This window comes from Pagrus major, chromosome 13 (assembly GCF_040436345.1).
Source record: "Pagrus major chromosome 13, Pma_NU_1.0".
Lineage (NCBI taxonomy): Eukaryota > Metazoa > Chordata > Actinopteri > Spariformes > Sparidae > Pagrus > Pagrus major.
In genome coordinates this window covers 24,754,516-24,770,521 of record NC_133227.1, presented here as the reverse complement: position 1 = coordinate 24,770,521, position 16,006 = coordinate 24,754,516, and the positions used below count along the sequence as shown (strand labels likewise).

The following is a 16,006-nucleotide window of genomic DNA, read 5'->3' as shown; positions in this document are numbered from 1 at the left end:
GCACAGACAAACTATACAGCCGTGTTTTTTGGGGAGGACAGACACGACAGACTGAACTAACACCAATCAATCATATTTTATATCTTACAGGAACATTCTCTCTGGGTCATCATTACTGTAACCTACCATGCTGAGCACCGACTCCTTTATGAGTATCAGGACCGGCAGGGAGCAGAAGGTGAAAGAGATGCAGTGCTCACCGTTAACAACGACCTTGATCATCCTGAAGTCAATTTCTCCCCTGGCCATGACACGAGCCTCGCAGTTGTACATGCCCTCATCCGTCTTCTTGATGCCGCGGATCTGCAGGTGGCCATTATCCACGATCTTGTATCGCACTAAAACAAAAAAGGGAAACAGGAATCAGTAACTTATCACAAATGGTGTTTGAGATTAGGGAATGGATCACAAAACTCCAAATGTCAAATGCTTGATTGCAATTGTTTTAAAACTGCCAAAGATATCTCAGATCTAACAAAGAACCAACAAGTGCCTAACAGAAGTGTAACAGCATGATTATTTCCTCAGCCTTGAAACTCTGACTGCGTGTACTTAAAAACCAAGTAATGGCTCAAGAGGAACATTTAAGAACTGAAATACTTCACTTAAGTGCTCAGGCAGGAAGTTGGAGCCAGATTCAAAAGTCCCAATTATCCCTGGTAATCACGCAAGTGGTTGGAAGAACACAGAGCCCTGCATGACACCCTGGCTGAAACCAGACATATTTCAGCAGTGTTTAACAAAAATCATAGTCTGACAAACAGTCGCACCTCTAATTACAGCGGCCGTAAACACACAGTAAGAGGTTGAGCCGTCTTAACTGAAACCAGGTGTTGTTTCTCACACGTTTCTGGGGAAAAGCACCCAGCGTATTATTAAAATCCAGCGCTCTGACCACATCTGATTTGAGAGCTATAAGATGAGGTGCTGAGTCATGGTTTGTTAGTTTTAGTCCCCAATTTGGAAAGTTGTATTTTGCACTTATTCAAAATTTGTGACTGGACAGTGTGTACTTTAAAACTCACAGGATTAGACATTGTGGCTTTTTTTAGGGCGTAACTTTCACAGGCCAGTTGATTCCTTGTTCGGGGATGAGAACTCCTCTGCAGGAGTCCAGTGCCGCAAGTCCTATTTCCATGCTAATGAGTCGGCGCAAGATTTTTATTTGTTACCCTATTTAAGAGAGAAGGCTGCTGTGTTAACTCAAGAAACCCTGTGTGCTACAAAACCACTTGGTGCAAATTATAATGCAACGAGTGCTAGAAGGGATGCTGTCTTGGAATAGTGAACATGTTAAGATGTGCGCACATTATTGCACAAACGACTCCACCCAACTACAGTGTTGTCACCACAGCTCCCTGCCAGTCGTGGAGGATAATTAAGTACATTTACTGTTCCTCTACACTGGACATAAATGAATAAAGCTGAATGTGATTGGTGTATTTGAATACTTAACTCTCAGTCTAATATCACAAATCCACACTGGCTTCTCTAACAGAGCCAATTTTAATGTCTGGCTTTTTACCCTATCATAGCAGGACATATCATAAGGTAACTCTACAAAGTAGTTGCTAATGGTATGAACAGTGATCCTGATACCTGATGTGATAATACCCCATGAACCTCTATGATACAGCCACCGCTATTAATAATTGTACAGGTGAAATTGAAACTCACTGCCTGAGGTAGAAGTAGGACTATCACCCGCTGCTTCCCGGATAAATGCTTCTATCACATCCAGCGTGTGGCTCCCTCACATCCACCAATTACTGGGATACAAGGATGTAAACACGCTCAACGTATAGCGCAGTATCAAATGTATTTTTTTTTACATTCTGAATTCTATTGATGTTTTTTAATGATTTACATTCATGTGTGATGTCCTCTTCTATTGAGGTTGCACTATGTGCGCTGTAACAGTCATATTGTTCAGCTCTGTAAGGCTGGCTGCAGGGAGACCAATTATCCTGGCAGCTGTGTTGGTTATGTGTGAGTTTGGCCCCGTTTTTTAAACAGATAGCATGTTGAAGAAGCAGGTGGAACAGTACAGCAGGATGGACTCGATGATACTCTGGTACAACAGCAGGAGTAAAACATTTGAATGCGGACAAAACTACTAACATATGTCCCATCGCAGATTTCCACAGTAAGGTTGTTTTCTGCTTCCTGTCTGCGTGCACATGTAAATCAGTGCAGAATCCTCCACGAGCTGTGAGCTGCAATATTCAGCGTAGAAAGGACGTGAAAAAGTAATGTCATAATATTTAAAGTCAAACCTCTTTTGAGCTTAGCGTGGTATTCATACTGACAAAAAAAATGAGCTTTGCAATTTCTTAACCAGCTCTTAATTCATGTCACATTGACACATATTACTATGACAAAGCTCTGATAGGGGTTTCTTAACAATGCAACACGCACCATAGGGTTAGGTCAACTGCTGCTCTGAGGAAAATTAGATAAACAGTTTTCAGTTTTCAGTGTCGGTTACAATTAGTGGTTTTTCCAGTGAAAAACACATTCCTTGACCAGACTCCAAGAATAAAGGCGGCCTTAGCACAACACTGTGGTGACTCCAGGCTCTCCAGCGGTCACCAAAAGGAGGGGTTACTGTAAGGTTAAAAAAGGACTCGGTCCAAGTGTGAAAAACCAAACCCAGTCTCACTGCCTCAGTCTTCACACAGCAGATTTAAAGTTTTAGTTGAACTCTCTGAGGTAAAGCTGCTCTGAAGTTGCCAGATGAACTCATTTACAAAAAACTGTTTATGAGTATATCTGCTACACCGCTGAGACCACCCTCATTTTATTGGCAGAAGGGGCCGAATACTGAAAAGTTTGTGACTTTTTTGTGAACTGTTGGATGTTTCGTGCATTATGAATAGCAGGAATTGTTTCTCCAAATCTTCAGTCTTAATTACTCCCAACTCCTGCGCTGTTCTGCTCAGCGGTCATGGTCACCTCTCCAAACCTGCGTCTGCTGCAGAGTTCCTTTTTTTTTTTTTTTTACCTCAGGGTTTTCATTCCCCTGTTTGCAGATCAGAAAACCTTATTGAATATCAAAATGCAGATGAAAGGGTTTTGATATTCATCCAAATTATACTCAGTAGTCAATTATGTCACTTAGGAGACTACATGGTGTAAAGCATATTCAAGTAAGTACATTGAGTAAAATTACAGACTTGAAAAAATACACTTCAAGGACAAGTACCCCCAAAAAGTGACTTAATTACAGTAATTTGAGTAGCTGTAATTAGTTACTTCCACCCCTGACATCACCGATGATGCATCCATGTGTTCATTAATAGTTGATGCCATCAGCTATTAATATGACAATCTTCAGAATGAGTACTTTTACTTTTGATAAAAATTTAAATGCATGTATTTTACTAATCACAGTATTTCTACACTGTATTGCTACTTTTACTTAAGAACAAGATCTGAGTACTTCCACCTTTGCGCAGCAGTTGCAATGGTTCACAGTGTCGAGTCACAACAGCAAAATGTCTTGAAATGTTGATAAAGATCTTCTCCTGCAGCACCTTCTATAGTGTTTATTTGTATGTTCCAAACCCTCACAGTTTGACTGCAGCAGAGCTAAATACCTTTGTTACATGTCACGCTTCATAGCTCGGAAGCGTGTTTACTGGCAAATCAACAATTGTTTAGAACATGGAAATCAGCGGAGGAGAAAAGGCTTATAAGGCAGGAGTGGTTGGAGAAGTTTCTAAGGACCTTTTGATGTTTTTGTTTTGTTTTGTTTTGTTCTTTATTTCCTCTCCGTTGTGACTGTGACTCACCATTAGGATCCATGGTAACAACTGCAAAATCAAAGCTGATTTACAGCTTCCGTCCTCTGTTGGGGAGCGAGCTACATACTTTTCAAAAACCTCCTTTCAAGCCTCAAGGCAGTAAGTATTTGATATACTCAGAAGGCTGATTTTCAGCGGAGTGCGCTGCAGTTACAACAATGAGCAAACTTGGCAATCCAAACGATGGGCAGAGGACTACATCCAACTGTGAACTGTCAAAAACACTTCTACCACAGATGTGCTCCCAAAACACCCATTTCTATTTCTACATGTGTTAAAAACTAAGATGGCAAAGAAAAGGCTGGCAAAGATATACATAAAGAAAATATAAAGTGACATTGACAGTAAAATTACCTCTTTTCACTTGCTAAACTAGCTAATTTGGTAGCTCTAGATTGCGTTTTTTTGTTAGTGACAGCAGACATAAATTACATTGTTAGCCGTTCTATTCCCCTTCCACTTTTCTCTCTCTTTCTTCAGTGTTTTCAGATTATTTCAGCCTCCAGAGTCGTTTTCCTCCATTTGGGGAACTTAAAGTCCAATCTGCCCTCAGACATCTTTTCTAGTGACAATAACCACTTCTTGCTCGGCCGGAAAATACAATTTCTGTGTCCGTGCATCATCTATGAGGTCTGAAAGTTCCCCACTGAAAATGCATGTTTTTTGTTCATAGATGATGGGCAGGAGGAGAAGGAGATGAGGAAGAGGGTGGCAAATTGATTGGAAGGCATGAATTGGCTGACATCATTGGCAGGAAGCTAAGGTGACTGCTCAGAGAGTCAGGGGGAATGAGATGGGATGGCAGGCTGAAGGCGAGGAAAGTGGCTCAAGCATTGGAACATTTTTATTTGGACTGGCTCACCGTCTTTGGCGACCTGGATCCTGACGCCTTTATGCTTCCAGATGATGGTGGGCGGTGGCGAGCTGACCACATCGCAGACTATGTCGGCGTCGTCACCTTCGTTGAACTCTTGTGGGCTGGGAGCGCTCTCGAAGGTGATCTTTTCTGTAGGAAGATACGACACATACACAGACATTACACGAGCTTATAAATACCTCATCTTTCAGACTGACACTCCTATGTGGCATATTTGCTCTGCTTAGAAAAATCTAACAGTTGATTAGCGGTGTAACACGGCACCATATGGCTGAGCTTCTGCTTCTCTAATAAATGTTTTTTTGGTTTTGTTTTTCTAAATCACAGATGGTGTGTGGAGGTAGCTGAGGTAAAGGCAGTTAGACTCTTAGTCTGCGTTCCATTGACCATAAAGATGAATGACATGACAGCTCCCCTGAAGTGAAGCCAAAACATCTTGATCGCCCCCTGGTGGCTGGCTGCAGTATGGCTCGTAAACTCGGCCCTCTCTGTTTTAGGAGATCAGACATGGGTCGAACTAAAAACTCCCACAACATGTACGTCAAATAAAGTTTTGATTTCTGTCATGTTAGGTACTTTTCATTCTGCTGATGTATGTTCAAGTGTTCATTTTTCTGCTAATTTTGGTTTTACTCAGTTGTTTGATGCTATAAAAAACAGTGTGTGATGTCATGATTGACAGCTGAACCCTGCTTGAAATGAGTAAGGCGGATGTAAGGGCAGGAACCCATTACTGTGGCTCCACCAAACGATCCCTACTGTGTAGACTCTGGCTCCAAATGATGTATTTTTTATACAGCGGGAGGAAGTGAAGACACGTCCTCTATTTATTTCGCCACAAAGCAAAGTGATGTCATTCAGCGGGACGCTGCAACGGCCAGTAAAACTTTTGTAGTTAATTAAACTTTAGCTGATAGTTATTTCTCTTTTAACAAACATTTAAATGCTTTATAAACCATTTATTATATACTGTGTAGCTCATTTATAATCATTATCTGGATGGCCACTAATTACTTAATAATTAATATGAATTTGTGATTATAAAGTGCTACCAATTATAAAGTGCTACCAATTACTTGTGTTACGGATGCTGTATTTCTATTGTTTGCTGGCAAGAGTTGTGAAATCCTCCCTCGTTATATTACAAAAACGCAGTGGAGTGAAACTTCTAACTTATTACCTCCAAACAGGACTTCCTGAATCATATTTCATTGACCTGCCTGAGACAGCACAGGCCCAAAAATGCAGCCCAGTGCATTTTTTTGTTTTTAACACAGGGCTGCTTTTGGTATGATTATGAAGCGCTAGGGTCAAATATGTGAAGTAAGCTTCAGTTTGTCAAAACAAACTGGAGGAGAACATAGCGGAGGACATTTTAATGAATAGTCTGGAGATTTTTACCAAGAAGACTAAGATATCTGGGAGGACATTTTCATGTTTCATCTTGTTTAGATTCACTTTATAGCCTTTAAAGCACATACTTTTCCTTAAATGGCAACACTTCTCGGGTTATTAAATCTTAAATGTCTTTTCTCTAAAACTAAAGCATACAGTGTACAGGAGCAGTCCGATCCTGTCTCCTAGAACTTAGATTTATATACTGCTGAAGGGTTTTGCGATTAAACATTCACTCCAACACTCAGACTTACGGAAGATCTTCACTTGCACTGTGGCCTGAGCTTCCTTGTCTCCGCTCTTGGCCACACACTTGTAGATACCGGCACTGTCCACATTGGCGTGGTATATGGTGAGGGTCGACGTGGTCTCATCGCTGCGGCTCACAAAAATGTCTGGCCTGTTGGGAAGAATCTTCTCCCCGCTGGGGGCGTACCAGTCTATGTCTTTAGCATCTCCCACAACTGAAAAACAGAAAATGAAGAAGGAAGAAAGGAAGTTAGAACTCTTTAAGAAGCTGACACATAGAAATAAAACTGCAGTATCCAGTTAAGTTATTAAAAAAGCAGAACTTTGCTTTGTAGCTTTGCAGTTTTCAATGAGCCTTGCTATGCCCCCTGCTTTGCTAGATGTCTCAGTTAGATGTGAACTTTGGAAACTACTTGCATCTTTTCAGAATGCATGTTCTCATGTTTGAATATTGTATTCATGTTCAGTGACATCCCTGATGTATTACATAACTGTGCAACAACTTTAACATGTTTAAGCAAGACTCTGTTCTCGCATGATGTTCTCTGAGTAAACATGTAACGATGAAAGATGAAACACAGTCTACAAGTCATAAAGGCTCATATCTACACCCTATTAATCAATAATTCTTTGTGTGAGGATAGCTTGGAAACATTATTGTTGAATCAAAACCAATCTCCATACAGTGGTTGTCTTTTTCAAGATCAAACTAAATATGAAAATAAAACATAAAAAGAATGGTATAAATAATTTGTATTTGCTCAGTAGGACAGAAGATTATTCAGTAGGACGCAGCTTGCACTAAAAGAAAAATTCAAACATCTTTTCCCCATCATTTATGTTTTATAAAGACCAGAGCGAGCTGACACACTTCCCTGAAACATACTAATGCAATCTCATCAGTTCAAGCCGAAGGCACGCTCCTTGAAGCCACAGAGAAAAATCACTTAGGAAAATAAAGAAAAATATCAAGGCTTACATAAACATGGCATACGCAGGCATCCATATGCACAGAGTTATTCAGCATTGCATTTTATGGCTTTTCTGCAAGCAGCAGTGTAACAACAGGTCAGTAGATGGAGTCAACTGGTTACTGTTTCAGTCTAATAGCTGTTTTAAAGGGTCAGTTCACCCAAACTACAGAAAAACAGATTCTGACAGTTGTTTTTAGTTCATTTTTATTTGTATCTATCTCTGCAGATAATTGGCCTTGTCTGTGAGATATCCACTTCCAACCCCAAATACAGTTGAAGTTAATGGGATGGATGCTCTTGATCTATAAAAGTCACATTTAAAACATTTAGCAGCACATCTCTCCAGAGACAGTGCTCTAATTCAAGGTAGAATAGACTACTACATAATCAAAAATCTTACAAATCTTAAAAGTAGTTGTTGTCATGGTGATGTGGGGGTAAAAATACCAAACAAAAAAAAACTACCCAACTGATCTCAGGTTGCAAATGAACATGATGTTCAACAATGCTTATGTGGCTCCTTCTGCTGCCTCCCTCCCTCCCCACTCTTAGTTTCCTGTTGCTTTCTCATTGGATATGGTTTACCCGCTGTCTAAGACTTGTCTGCAAGGCCCTCCAACTACAAGAACATTTAATTGTTTCTAGCTAAAAATGAGGTCAAAATGCTTCTTTGAACTGCTCAAACTGGAAAAAACTGATGTGGGAAAAACACAGATGTTTTTGAAGTGGGATCAGCGACAGGCTAACCATGGCAAAATGTTTGTAGTTAGCGCAAAACTTTATGCTGGATAATCCAGAGAATTTGCTGTTTTTTTTATTTATGAAAAAGAAAAATGTATAGTTTAGTGCGTGGAAACAATGGAAAGATATGTTGCTGCTTTTGAGTGTAATTATATATTGCTTCAAGCAACAGCATCAAGCTTTATCCTACCTTTACTGTATTAGGGTGTAGGTAAAAAAAACACAAAACCATCAAAGCCTGCCCAGATGAGACCACAACTATCTACATGTCTAGATACAAGTTTGTTTTGTTATTTGAATGAACCGAACTGTAGAGATAATAACTAAGAACACCCTTGACTACCAGGATTTTAGTCATGTACTGTACGTGCTATAATGTCACACTGCTGACCAACCTCATGCAATACCAGCTGCATCTCACACAAGTTGACATCTGCACATGTACATTCAACTCTGGAAAGAGAAAGTCTAAGACTTCTCTCTCATTATCTCTTCAGACTGCACCTCTCCCACACCTCCTCTAAGCCCTCGTCCTTACCTGCCTCTGATCTCATCTCCTCACTTCCTCCTCTGAGTAAACTGCTCAATCTATCCTCGTCTTTTTTGTAGCACTGTCTTGTCTTTTGCATTGAATTTATTCAGTGCTGAACTTGTAATGAGTACAAGTACCATTACCTAAACTGACTTGTATCACTTCTATGAAATTAGCTCAATTAATACTGTGAATGTTGTTATATGAGGTGACAATTGCAACAATCAAGCTATTTTTAATAAGGCGTGTTCGAGATCACTCTTACCTTCACAGAGGAAAAATTTGGAGTCTCCTACGCTGATCTCTCCTTGTGTCGGAGTGATTTCCACCTGGATGGCAGCTGGGGAAAAGAAAAGAAGACAGAAGAAAATGTACATGAGAAGTATGGTGACACGGGGGCGAAGCACGTAAAGGCGAGGCTCAAAATCCAATTGTTTTGCCTGCGCTGAAGAATACCCATTTTTCAGGCATGCCCTCAATGAATGAAACTCTGGGATGAAATTTCCATGCTCAGTCGAGTGCAACATCTCCATGTGCAGATGGGTTATGAGTCAAGATTTTCCACGAGGAGATAGTAGAACTGCCAGGTTGTTAGTGGGTTCGCTTGTTGAGGATTTATTGTCATTTGTAGCCGTGGTGACTGGAATCCTGGACTTGTTGACTATATGTGACACAACAGCCCAGTCTCCAGGATAAAATGTTGGTAGTTAATGTTTTCTGCAAACCACTGATACGTTCACATTTGTATGAATCATAAGCTCTGTGCCATATTGACATTTGTACACAATGTGTCATATCTTTTTCACATTACAGTTAATGACCTGACTGTTATATCGGGAGGTGCAGAGGATCTTGGTGGAGCAGATGAGAAGGCTGCTAAGCCAGTGACCGCTGTTCAAGACTGCGCTTCAACATTTGTAAACATGAAACCACCAGATATTTTACAGGAGATCTCTGGCAACTAAAAAAAAATTGATTTTAACTCAAAGTCGGGACATCTCCAGCTGTGTCTGTGATGACCAATACAAGTTTTTTTTAAGTCAAAACATGATCTTTCCCTAACCCGAACCAAGGGTTTTTGTGCCTAAACCTAACCAGAGCATAAGCTCCATGTTGTCACAGAAGAAATTTCAAAATCCTAAATAAAAACATAAAGTTGAAAGATAAAGAAATGCAAAGTTTCAACATATCTGTTGTTTTACAGAGCTTTATCTACCATTCTTGAAAAGTGAGATATGTGGTCACTGTCTATATTCTAAGGATGAGCATCCACAGCGATTGATATACAATAAACCAACAACATTAATCCACACTAATTTAATGTAAAAATTGTTAAAAACAGGGTCTGTCATCCTTTGACTGGCCTCTGACAAGTCGGTGACGGTGTCTTTGACTTTTGGGAAATGGTGTTTCCAAATTATAACTGATCTATTTCTTTTTTATTTACCATTAATGTCTAGAAAAATTGATATATTGTTGAGCAAGGTTATGTTGTAAGGCTGGATTTTTTTTTACTTTCAAGATACACTCCTTTATATTTTACATTCATCTCCTTGTTTGAGTACACCTTTCATTCAATCCAGAAGAAATAACTTAATGTCAATAGCACAGTAAGCTCTGCAGTAACAGAAAAAAACAACTAAATAGCAGAGAAGAAGGAGAATGGCACTCCATGGCCTTGTGGTTCGTATATAAGGAGCTATATCTTTTGCTACCGGCACTTCAAAGTTGTAAGCTGTTAATGAATGTTGTACCTGTGACCTTGTGACAATCAACTGTCTGCCACGTGACAAAGTCAAGGCGTAGGCTGTAGGCACCTCCTGACAGTGTTAAATTGACAGGAAAAGAAGAGGGCACAGTGCGGAAGGAAAGCAGCTGTCCGACAAATTATCTGACAATCATTTAAGGTCCCTTATGGTACAAAGTTAGATTACCGTGTCTTTTTGTTTGTCAAGCAGGTTAAGGTGATATATAATCACTGTGAAAGTATCAAATTGCTCAGTCCATTGAGGTTTACACAGTCTGCCTTCAAATGAGCCATTCAAGCCAGTCGTTGCCTGCTTAGGCATGTGAGAGCTGACCAATCAGAGCAGACAAGGCTTTATGGGAGCCTGGCCTTAAAGAGACAGGAGCCAAAACGAAGCATTCGGGCTTGAGAATGAATAGAGGTGCTGCAGTAAGAAAAGTATGAGAAAAATGTGAAACGTGAACATTGAAGCGTGTAATAAACGCCCGAAAATCCTTTAAGTTCTCGAGACTAAAAAAAAAGAATTAGGTATTTTAAGTGCTGTGCAATTGTTCGGAGTAGGATGATCTCCAGTCCTCAGCAGCACATTTAAAATATATTCTCTAACACTATCTAAAGATTTTGTTTTAAGCTTCATTTTATTGAGTGAAGCCACCTGACTGAGTCATTGCAGGGGGCTTTCATACTCATTTTCGGCATCTCTGCTGCTCCTGGCAGACGATTTAGAAGGCATAATGCAGTAAATCAAAGAATATCCTTTTCATGAGACTGTAACGCAGTTGATCTCTCAGCATCAGCTAAAGCTTCAGTGACACAGATGAGATTTAGAAGAGTGCAGAAAAAACACCTGGTGTTTGTTCCTTCCCGCGTGCTCGCAAATTCAAATAAAAAACTCTTGCATATTCAATGAAAAGTGTTCAAATGTGTAATAATTTTCAAAGACTTAATCAGGAAATTCATCTCTCGCAAGTGTGCTCCGAGATGTGATGATTGTTAAATGTGACATGGTTTAATTTGAGACTCCTATCTGCAGTGATGTGCCAGTGTGTGGCATGGAAGTGAAGCAGGAATACCACTGAATCGTGATCCGGAGCTTGACAGAGAAATCCTGCTGAGCCTTCAGCATGTCGCCACTTCACACAAATGAGTGAGTCAGTCGCAGCCCAATTCTCACCATGACATTCAGGGGGAATGGCTTGCAAGGACGCAGCATTCAAAGACAGGTAGCCAACTATCGTCGCAGCACAATGAGACAATGGTGTTTCATGATTCAACAATCTCACGGCTATAGAAAAACATCCGTGACTAAGAAGACCGTCAGAGCAGTGGCCCTCGCTGTTCTTTTATTCCTTCTATACACATGAAAAATGTGAAAATCCATCATCATTATGCTCAAATCAAAACCTCCTCCACCGAAGACGTACACAGCATTTAGAACGGGATAGATGTACACAATAGGCTTTTGTGTTAAGAAGCGTTTAGAGTGTCACCGTGTTTGGTTGTTTTATGCTGGGCAAAGTGGAAGCGCTCAAGGAAAATAGTCCACTGTCAGCTGAGATGATTCGGTCTTCCAAATCATACACAAAATAAACAGGCATGTACAATAAGAAACACAAATATCAAAAAGCAAGCGATCCAGGAGGTTTTGTGGAGGTTTAACATCGTCACACAACCTCTGCCTCGGCTCCTGCGAGATGACAGATCACTTGCCAGGACCATAGGAACATAACGTAAGCATTTCAACGGACAACAAAAGCTGTAATTTTCCTGGTCGGGGCACTCTCACGTATTGATTTCGTTAAACTATTCAAGGTGAGAATAATATCTCCCTCACGGCTTAGTCAAGAAGTCATACAAATATTGATTTGTAGTAAAACACCCTGCCTCTGCCACTTAAATGACCTGGCCATTGTTCCAGGCTAGCATGCAAGCTTGAGAGGCATGGAAAACCACTACCCACAGTGTGTTTGCTTTTACAGGCGGGAGGTAGATACAAAGAAAACAACATATCCATTTCCTTCCCTCATCTAGTAAGATCACAGATACCACGCTGCAAACCCAAGCCATGCCTCCTAAGACTAAGACAACTGGCCAAAAAATCAACTGATCATATCTGCAACACTAAAAACAACAAAACGGAGTTCAGGCGGTGTGGGAAAGATTGCTATTCCCAGAGCCACTTTCTCAGTGTAAGCCTCTAATTGGTTACTTGTGCAGTGTCTCCAGGATGAACTGGCTGTAGAGTCTCAAACGTGAAGGAAATAAGTGATATCGTGTCTCTGCTGAGGGAATATTGTGAGAAGTAAAGTCATAGTGGAAAGAGGAGAAAAATCGTCAGATTTAATTAATGACCAAATCTAAAACGATAATTGAATCAGAACATTTCCTGTTCACAAAAAGCTCGGAAAATTGACCTCTCTGCTCAGTCCATTCCTGTTTAAATAAGATTTTCTCTTTAGATTAGATTTCTGGTAATGGTATAATGATGGTCAGTAATTTAAAGTCAATTTGGATGGGAGGGTTTGATAGAACTTTTAGAAAACTTCTTAAAACTTCAATCTTACGCACTGTTCATTGTCCTAGGTTTCATTTGTAACCATTAAGAACAAGGAGCCATTGCTTGTGGTCATAAATTGTCTCCTTACCAATGTGGTGTAGGACCATATTGGTGTTTATAATGCATCAAGTTTCTCTTGAAAATGATTTTTTTCAAACCACATAGAGAGGAACCAGTGGCTGCTAGTAAAATAGAATAAAACAGAATAAAAACAGAATCTCCTTATAAGTTCAGAACATTTCCTACACTCATCCTTTGTTCGTACATCCATGGGTTCACTGCAAACAGGAACGCCTGTAATTAATTTGGCTTTACTTTAACTTAAATTACTTTAATGTTGCCAGTTTGCCAAAATGTTACTAAGTATAGGTTAAAAAGACAGGGTACAAGTTATTGTCCATGGCAACTCCATGGCAACATTATACTGCCTCATTATCTCCCAAATGAACCATAGCTCAACAGAATAATAACAGGAATGACAAAATCCATCAAGGTCAACGTTTTAATGTTGCACTATTAATATTTTTTGGACAAAAATATTAGAATAGACTTGGAGTCTAGATAAAAAATCGGTAACATAGCGTGAAATACAAGGCAAGGTCATGTTCACAGTGATCTGGGCAACACCCCACTGTGAAAACTTATAAAAACACAAATCTAGTCTGCAGTGTGTGGTGCTCTACTTCATTCTTCTTGACTGCCAAGCACAGGCACTCTAAATTTTGAATGTGTCCTTTGAATATGTAAGGACGGATGGTGTTATGTAGCACTTTCATATGTTGTCTACTGTAGACTCCATGGAAAGTGACTTCAGTTTGGAAGGAGAAGCAGTCATTGAATTGTAAATTGTGTCGAATTTGTTGCAAAAAAATGCTTAAAACATTCAGAAACACCAGAATGACGCTTTAAAAGTTTCATCAAAGCTCTGAAGTTGAGAAAGACCTGACCTAAATTACATGAATAAAAAGGTAAACTAAGAGCCCAGAAGCAAAAGAGATCCGGTGGAAGGAGGTGTAGTTTAACAGGATGGATAGAAAGAAGTGCTCGGCATAGTGAGCAGAGAGCTTGGATAAAGGATGAAGCTATCTGTGCCCCGACGTGTCTACTCATGACACCAATCTAATATCTATCCACTAAGCTTGTCCCTCACTTTCACTCCTCTCCAGAGACTCATAAACCTCTCTTTCTGCTCTCGAGAGTCCTTTTCTCTTCAATCCGCTGCTTAGACACCTACAGTCACAGCACCCTGCTCTTTAACAAACAGCGCTTCTACTATCATTCAGATCGGCATCTTTTCACAGAGATGGTGGTAATTTTTTTCGGTACGCGGGAAAGAAAAATCTGCAAATCTAGACATCAGGAAAAAAACATCTGCTTCTTTCTGTTACGGCGGAAAAGCCCCTGAATATCTTTCAGAATTACATCCTTTGTTGTCATGCGCCTGGCTGCATGTTCGTGTTTATTTCATATTCGGCAAAAGCACTTATCTATTCAAAACATTTTTATTCCTTCAGCAATATTGGTCTGCGGCAATGGATATTTTTTTAAGAGAAGAGTGTTCTGTAGTGTTCTGAAAGATTGGAGATGTAGACATGACATGAAATCAGCTTCAAGTCACAAAAAGGAGCAGCTGAGACTTCAGACTGGACTGAAACAAACTTCCTCCAAAAGCACATCTACAGTCAGGAAGACATTGTTTGGCCGGATTATTAAACCCGACCAGTTGGGACCAAACCTTACAATTATTGGGCATCACTCTCTGAGAAATACCCCTATCTCATTACTTCAGGATCCTGACATGTATTAAGTTGGACGGTGAGTACAAGTGAGCTTAGTAGTTAGCTTTGTGGCTAGTCTTAGCCCTGGGCTGAGGTATTAAGCATGACTGGCCCTGTCAGGATGGTGTAAATAGCTCTGAGAGAATCTGTCTCATATTACTCATTGAAGCAAAAACATGTGTGGGATCAAAGTGTTCTTCAACACTGGTTTGAAAAGCGTATTTCAGGCCAAATTGTTGGGATGGCCTGTTAAAATGTTATCTGTGGATGACGAGAGTCAGTGAAACAGAGAGAGTCCGACCAGATGAAAAGAAGGAGATCTGGAACATCCAGTAAACAAAGATCGGCCGAGCTCCTGCTAAAGTGAAGTTAGCTGCCAACTAATGTTGGAAACTGAGGAAAATTAAAGGCCCAGTGCGTAGGATTTAGTGGCATTGAAAAATGATGTTGCAGATTGCAGCCAACTGTATCCCTTTCCGAGCGTGTAGGAGGTCCTACGATGGCCTCTAAAAACATGAAACACCCTCTCGCTCTGCAGATATAAAAGGGTAATTCTAAGGTAATGAAAACACAAATAAATCCCCCTAAATCCTACACCTTGGAACTCAAACATTTCAGTAAGAGACAATATTATCCTAAAGAAGGTCAGTGAGTGTGGACAACAAGAAACAACGATTTACACTGTCTCTAGATTGGTACAGTAGCTCATATAGTTAAACTGCAGAAATCCCTGGAACATTGTGGTTATCCGGTCCACCCATTGTACTTCCAAGTCATTCGGGGAGAATATTTCTGTCTGCACGGCAGCTTCGCCTCTGACAAATGTTGGTATAAATAAAACTCCACTCTTGACTCTTTCTCCCTGTAGACTTCCTCTGCTATGTCCAGAGTATCTCCTGGTTTGACGGGAGCACAACTGTATAACCAGAGATGACAGTTTCCACCAGTAAATCTTTCTGGAACTTGTTCTTTTCATCCTAGGGAAAAAAAAACACACCAAAAAAACAAAAACGGACAGGTTGTTCCCTGAAACCATCCACACAGGCAATTAGAGGCCATAGCAACCCAATACAGCAGAAGTTATTTCACTGCATCCACATGGAGGCTGGTACCCCACAGCGTTTGCCAGCAGCTCCTCCTCACAGGCTCTGTTTGCTCACTGATATCTCCTTACAAACCCTGTGTTCTAAAAAACAACACATATATATCTAATTTGCAACAGTGAACACCTTTCCAACGAACATGTACATAAAGATACTTTTTTTCTTGCATGTACTGCTAAGCAGGACTATAGCCAGGATTTTAAAAATACTGAGGTCATAAGTCTGAATCCCCTCAAGCAGTACGTCC

The 16,006-nt window shown here is 40.3% G+C and overlaps 1 protein-coding gene across 1 annotated transcript in view; it reads right to left on the bottom strand.

The window, feature by feature from the left end:
- Positions 1-16,006, bottom strand: part of ncam1a (neural cell adhesion molecule 1a) — a 267,736-nt gene that overhangs the window by 79,743 nt on the left and 171,987 nt on the right. Inside the window, exons 2-5 of the mRNA XM_073479183.1 lie at positions 8,840-8,914; positions 6,333-6,542; positions 4,669-4,812; positions 201-338 (exon numbers count right to left, since the gene is read on the bottom strand). Coding sequence (XP_073335284.1) covers positions 201-338; positions 4,669-4,812; positions 6,333-6,542; positions 8,840-8,914 — 567 coding nt within the window. The remainder of the gene's footprint in view (positions 1-200; positions 339-4,668; positions 4,813-6,332; positions 6,543-8,839; positions 8,915-16,006) is intronic.